At 38.8% G+C, this 7,081-nt stretch overlaps 1 protein-coding gene across 2 annotated transcripts; it reads right to left on the reverse strand.

The window, feature by feature from the left end:
• Positions 1-2,193: 2,193 nt before the first annotated feature.
• LOC139376853 (SIX homeobox 2a) lies at positions 2,194-6,757 on the reverse strand. 2 transcript variants are annotated; one of them, XM_071119812.1, is made up of 2 exons: positions 5,663-6,757; positions 2,194-4,255 (listed from the first exon to the last, which is right to left on the reverse strand). In XM_071119812.1, exons 1-2 carry the CDS (start codon positions 6,220-6,222, stop codon positions 3,952-3,954), a joined length of 864 nt encoding a protein of 287 aa, XP_070975913.1. In that variant the 5' UTR covers positions 6,223-6,757; the 3' UTR covers positions 2,194-3,951. The 2 variants fall into 2 exon arrangements, with proteins under 2 accessions (XP_070975913.1, XP_070975912.1); XM_071119811.1 differs by having other exon boundaries at positions 5,657-6,757.
• Positions 6,758-7,081: the final 324 nt, after the last annotated feature.

A 7,081-nucleotide genomic window follows, 5' to 3' on the forward strand; every position in this document is an offset into this window, starting at 1 on the left:
CATTTTAGAAAACAACAGCTTTGTTTCCATAAAAATCTAGTCCTTAGTCTGTTATTGATATTTTGTTAAAATCTCAATTTTATCAGGAAAACTCTATCAGATTAAATTACAAAACAAAAATAAAACCATGAGAAAAATGTCATCCCCAAATCTTGATGAGCGCTATGTTGTCTAGAATTACATTTCAATTGACTAAAATCTTGCATTTAAATACATATCAGACATACATAATTAGTCATATTTGACAATTACAAAACAATGCAAATGTCAATCAATCCTGAATATGAGTAATTTGACGCGTGGGCATGAACAGAAGAATTGGGCCTACAGACTAATCACATATTCCAATCATTTCCATGATAAAGGCCAGGCTAAACCCATAGTTTAAGTATAAGGGCCCACAATATATTACCTGCTGTAAGGTCTAACAGCAGGCTACACCAGTGCCTGTGTTAGCGAGGTTTCCATTTGCGTAGAAAGACATTCGCCACTGGACCTGGTGTGGCCATTGACCCATAAAAAATATTCATCTGTCAACATTCCTTGGTGGAAATAGAATAGTCTCACTTGGTATATACGCCATAATGTTATACAATATTGGCAAAGGGGTGCATAAAGATAACCTATGCGTAAATATTGCATTGCGTAAAGCATGCATTGGTGTCGATGTGAGATATGCGCTAAAGTAATGCGTGACTCAACCTTGAACTGAATAGTCATTATATTTATGATTATTGACATTCTCATTTACTAATTAGGCACTTATTAACTGGCTACTTGGAGTAGGCTCACGTGACCTATAGTGCTTTTTATCTACAGGACAGTCAAAGCCATTGCGCAAGTCCCTGTGTATATTATTTTAACAATGAAAAACGGATGGTTAAACTTGTACTATTACAAGTACTGCAAGGCTGTTATCTGCACCAATTTAGTCGTAATTGTTACAGTCAATATAGGCATAATACCACTAAGAGAAAATTGCTTACCAACCACAGCCACAGAAATTACACCAGTCTGTCTTACGCAGCTTTGTACAATTCGAGAGAGAAAGAGAAACAGTGGAATGTGCAAAAATGCACTATTGTTTATTCTGTTTCCATTACTTTTCGTCGTTGCAGTTTGAGTAATGTTCCTATAAACTGGCTTCCCAGCATTAAATCAACATGTTGTATTGCATTTATAACCAAGGGGTCTGGTTAGCTCAGCTCATGCCGAAAGAGTTTTGTAACATTTTATGCCCAAAAGTTTAACAACCTCTCTGCCACTCTTAAGGCACACATGCTGCACTCACACAAACTAGTTAAAATTCAGATTTCAGCTGTTGGAGAAAGAGAGAGAAAGTCAAGAGCAGAACCTTGCACTTCCCAGGAATTAAAATATTTGTCTTGTGAGAACCAAGGTATTTGGTGTTACGCCTATACCCAAACACAGACGGTATTATGGGGCATGGTTGTTTTGAGTATCCACTGAAATGTTTGCTAATTATAAAGTGAGAGGGCTGAATACCGGCGTCAATAACTTCATGGTCCATAAGCCAACAAGGTGTGCTGCTCACCACTCAATACAAACGTTTGGTTATAGCCACAATTATACGAATGCTATGTACAACCTATAAATGCACACTTTAAGCTAGCATCTTGCTTATATCTGAATACGTAGTCCAAGGCCACAAAGCAACAAAAATAAATATTTTAAAGATCATATTCAGTACATGGAATTGGGTCCATGGGGCATACATTCAATTCAATTTATAATTGCGTAAGGTATCCATGCCTAGGACTCATGGAAGGGGACTGATTTAAATAAAGAGATACAACTATCATAAACTATGTAAGGACTAAAACATTTAATATAAAATACCGACAATTCCTGAAAAGAGGAATGAATAGACCTATGTCAATGTTGTTTTTAGAAATATTCTACAAGACTTTGAAAGTAGAAGAGATTGGATGACGGCAGGTTGTGGGTTGAAGTTCTTCAAACCAAGTATCCCTTTTCAACACACGTTTCTAGTTTTGTGTTTCTCTCCGTGAACACCGCAATTTTGTTCTCATCGACAAGAAGAAGGAAAAGTGTCATCACATGAACATCAACCTCCGTTATGGTCTAAATCATTTGTGTCAGATTTTATTGATAATTGCCAATGCAGTCTTAAGTCCTGTTTTTAAAGAATGCCATAGACTGACAGCCGTAGTCATGTTCATACTTTAATTCTATTCCATAGGCATATGACATAGTACTGTAAAATATCGTAGTGTAAGAAATATTATCTTTGCACCATATACATAGATGAGTAGGCAGAACTGACGTGACACGCATAATAACAAAAAACGCTAGACCATACCCACTGGGCACACACTGGTTGAATCAATATTGTTTCCACGTCATTTCAATGAAATTACGTTGAACCAAAGTGGGACAAACGTTGAATTGAGGTCTGTGCCCAGTGGGTATCTACGCCATACTGCAGTCCATGCATGTAGTTAACACACACAATGGACAATGTCCAATTTCAGCAAGTTGCAAAATTGCTACACTTGTTTTGCATTGAAGATAGATTTCAATAGAGTTTTCATTATCTTTAGCCTATATTGGAAGGGGGGGGGGGGGTAATATGTCACGAAATCACAGCACAGCAGTAGGCCTAGAATATAGGTCTACAGCAAACATCTCTGTAAAAGTGTAATACGCATAGGCACTGGGGTGTTGGGCCTATACGCGCCATACACCTTCATCATATATCTTCAAACACGAAAATAACAAGACAAGGAAAGCGCAAAAAACATATAGGCTATAAGAAAATATATATCTTACGTTTTCAAAGACTTTGTAGGCTACTTTGAAATGTTGTCTGGTCACGTTACATTTCGAGAAATGACATACACCCAGGTCTAGGCCTACAGTAAGAAAAAAAAAGAAAATACAGTTCTCATATAGCCCGATATGAGACCTGTGTTTTATTTTTTTTCTTAGGTCTAGTCCCAGGTCTAGGCCTACAGTAAGATGCTTCCGGTTTAATGGCTACCTTAGCCCACTTGATAGCCCAATGTTGCAACACGATACTATCGAAATCGGAATCATAACGCGGAGACGTAACACAGCAGGCTAGCCAGATGTATTTTCAGGTTAGACATTCTGTCGCCTTTCCAAAATAATGAATCAACGAAAATCATGCTCATCCTATGCTACTTTACGCACTGGTTGACATTATGGTCAACAATATAGTTTAAATGTGAGTGTGGTTCTAAAGCATTTTGCAAAAAATCACAAGTGGCGTTTTCCATCGTATGAAATATATCTTAATGGTCAACTATGATGTGCAAAAACAAACTCCACACAAAAAATGAATTGCCATTTTTCAAATAAAAAGCTGAAATAATATAAATCAAACAAGTTCTCATTTTAAATGAATGCATTTCTTTTTTTTTATTGTAAAGGGTATATGAAACTATAGTGAGATCGATTTGTTTATGTTTTATTATTCATCGCAGAGTTAACATGCAGTCGCTTTCCAAATGAAAATACAAATAATAAGATATTATAATCTTTAATCGTTCACATACGGCTCTCATGATAGTAAAACACTTAAGCGATGATACCCCAAAACAAAACCAAACTGAATATGGCTCTCTTGGAAAACCTATGTGTAAACAAAAGGTCATGGGGTACCTGACTTTGAGTTTACGCATCTGTTGATATCTATCCCCTAAAATAATAACGATAATAGTAACAAGAATTAAGATATTTTATTGTTATTGTTTTCAACAATATAACATGTTATTACATTCTGGTAAAATACCTTTCAGCTAAACGCCTACCATCTCACCTCTCACCGTGTGAGCCACATTTTCCTGACTGTCCTTTCGCCTTTGCACCTCGCCTCAGGTGCCTGAAGCTTTTCTCAAACATCCACGTAACTCAGAAAGTCCCCTTCCAACCAGGGTCTCGTGTTTAAGAGCCGAGGTCGACCAGGTTAGACGACATAGGGTTCAGTATAGTATCGTGCAATGAGTGATGATGGTGCACAGAGTCATGGCTGGACACTGGCATGGCGCTAGGCCCGGGTGGAGGCGCTAGGCCGTGCATCTGCAGCCCCGAGTTTGAAGCGATGAGCATAGCCGGAGTCGACGAGGTGTTATCCGGAGTCCCTGAAGGTGTTTTGTCGTCGTCTGAGCTCCCCAAAAGTGTTTTATTTCCATTCATGGAAGAAGTCAATGGGTTGTGGCTGTTGGTGTTGGAGTTTTCGTTGTTTTCCCTGTGGAAAGGAAATATGATAATATGGTAAGTAATAATGAACCCTATATTAGCCCACAAACATGCATTCGCTTGCAAACAACACATAGTCTTATCATAATTATACCGAGCTATGTTTGGATGAACAATTTAGTACAGATTTTAATATACAACTTTTAGGAACTGGTAAATGAGCAGTGTGGGATATTTCGTCACCGTCATTGGTCTCTCCAGTATTTTTAATAAGACGTTCTCATATAGCTCAAGTTAAACAACAATGTGTGAAATTCATGAGACAACGTGTGAAACTAGTAACAATGTAACATTTTCGTGCATCATCTAGTTTCATTGTGCAGATCTTGTTTGCCCGCATAATAAAAACGGGAGAATCTAAGTTCAGGAAATACATACAGGGTTATTTATACCTATGCATTTGAGTGTGCATGCAACTTATTTTTGAATTCACACAGACGCAAACGACACACCCCTAAACAGAAATGCAATGTGTGTAAGATTTATATTAGTACCTTTACTGTTTACTGTTTAAATAATGAAATTATTATTAGAAATTTGCAGTTGATTTAGCCGTTTCTAAACACATTTTTATCAATCACCACCCTACCCTTAATGAGGACGAATAGATGAATTTGTCACTACTGTATTTCACCAAGTCAATGTTAGAAAAAAAAAATGTTAAGCCATTTGATCTATATCTAAACTGGTGTAGGCTATTAGTTTGGGCCTATGGGTATGAAGGAATAATGGCAAACCTTAACTGTGTACACACAAGCTGGCAGGCGCAAATGACAGGCCTAATTATTGCTAAACGTGTATTAGGCATACATTTACAGTCTGAATCGCAATGACTCATGGTTTTAAAGTGGAAAGACATGATCTACGCAGTGGTTTCAGTTTGAATTAGTCGCCAGCGGGAGAAAGCAGACACCCTCCGAGTGAACACCTGACTAAATACATATTAAAGCTCTTCTGTACAGTATAATTTCGAAACTTGAAATGTAGGCATACAAACAGCTCATTAAGCAATAGCAAAATAACTACCACCCTCAAGCAGAATAAACACGTCTTGACATTCAAGGAACTTTTTTGAAACTAAATATATTATCTACATTTACATACATTCAGATGTGATCATGAAGCCAGAGTTAATATTTGGCATCCGTTGATTATGGATAGTTTAAATGGCAAAATAAAAGCATGATATTAGTTTGCTTTTGCTTATCAAAGTTAGAATGATTATCAATGGTAGCTTATAATAAATTATACTATAGTTTACCGTACCCTGATTTGAAATGAGAGGTTAGCATGTGTAAATCAATATTTCCTAACAAATAATCCAAGTTAAAGTCAGCGTCCAGACTTTTACGCACACAAGCAATAAGACAAGGAGTAAACATTCACTTACTCGTACCTTTCCTTCGCTTCTGCCGCACGGTCTCTTTGCCGTCTGTTTTTGAACCAGTTACTGACTTGCGTGGTTGTTAACCCGGTGCCTTCGGCGAGCTCCCTCTTCTCTCGCGGGGAAGGATAGGGGTTATGTGTGTACCATTCCCTGAGTACGCTCCGGCTTTTCTCTTTGAAACAGTAACTTGTCTCCTCGCCGTCCCAGATAGACCGAGGCAGGGGGAACTTTCTGCGGACGCGGTACTTTCCCACAGCCCCGAGAGGGCGGCCTCGAAGCTTCTCCGCCTCGACGTAGTGCGCTTTGAGCCACAGCTGCTGCAGCTTCGGGTGATTGTGAGGGGAAAATTGGTGGCTCTCAAGGATCTTATAAAGCTCTCTGAAATTTCCTCTGTGGAATGCGACCACAGCTTTAGCTTTGAGAACACTTTCATTTTTGTGAAGGTGCTCACACGCGGGTAAAGACCACAAAAAGCGCCCGAGCCGTTCAATGTTTCCACCCTGTTGGAGGACCTCGCAGACGCAAGCAACTTGCTCTTGCGTAAAGCCAAAAGTTGGAAGCATAGACATGGTTGCAAGTTAATAAACAGGTATGTTTTTCTCTACTTACACGTCCCCTTTTATGGCTAAGACATTAAAGCAAGTAACCGACACTGTAAGTCCACAAATGACCATGAAAGTCTCCAAAAGTAGGCTGTATCAAAAATGACGAGGATAAAATCCAATCGAAAAGAAAAAATGAAAGTCCCGTTTATGAATAGCAGTACAAAATGCACAGCATTCCCCTCAAGGTACACCGAGAGAGAGTGTTTACTCCTTCCACAGTCGTTCTCCACCTTTTCTATGTCGTTTCAACATTACCTACTCCTGAAGACCAGGCTCGCTCGCTTGTTTTAATAATATTATTCTAAACTGGCAAGAAAAGCGATTATGTGAACTGTGATTGGTTGGTTATCTGACCCGGGGATGGTGAGGATAAGACAATAGTTTTAGTCAAATTATTTGCCATGGTTACGCTGTCATTCAATGTAACCCGATATGGTTTGAGGTGGCTCCCTGGCCTCACTGACTGATTGTTCCCTTCTATTCAAGCCCTCCAACCAATAGAAATATTGCCCAGATTTTTTCCTGTAAATGGGATTTTTTTCTCTCTCATGTTTGACAGACACTCGAGGCAGCCAAAGAGCGCAAGGCTGTGTAGCAGTGATCCCTCTTTCTGGGGAGGATGGCGCCAGAGCGTGCGACAGATCATGCTACCCAATGTTCATGTCCATAACGAGGAACCACATGTGTATGCACAGTTTCCACAATAACTGCTTATTCATTATATGTAATCTAACGCTTATTACATTGTAATAAGGAATTGTATGTAGGCCTAATTCACCTGGAACATCATGGTATATAAATGATATTTAAACTATAGGCTAGG

The sequence above is a fragment of the Oncorhynchus clarkii genome, chromosome 20 (genome assembly GCF_045791955.1).
Source record: "Oncorhynchus clarkii lewisi isolate Uvic-CL-2024 chromosome 20, UVic_Ocla_1.0, whole genome shotgun sequence".
Lineage (NCBI taxonomy): Eukaryota > Metazoa > Chordata > Actinopteri > Salmoniformes > Salmonidae > Oncorhynchus > Oncorhynchus clarkii.

Coding starts and splice junctions, on each gene's coding strand:
- LOC139376853 (XM_071119811.1), bottom strand. CDS start 6,222: ATGTCTATGCTTCCAACTTTTGGCTTTACGCAAGAGCAAGTTGCTTGC. Junction 4,256..5,656: donor GAAGCGAAGGAAAGGTACGA/GTAAGTGAATGT, acceptor TCCTTTCCACAG/GGAAAACAACGAAAACTCCA.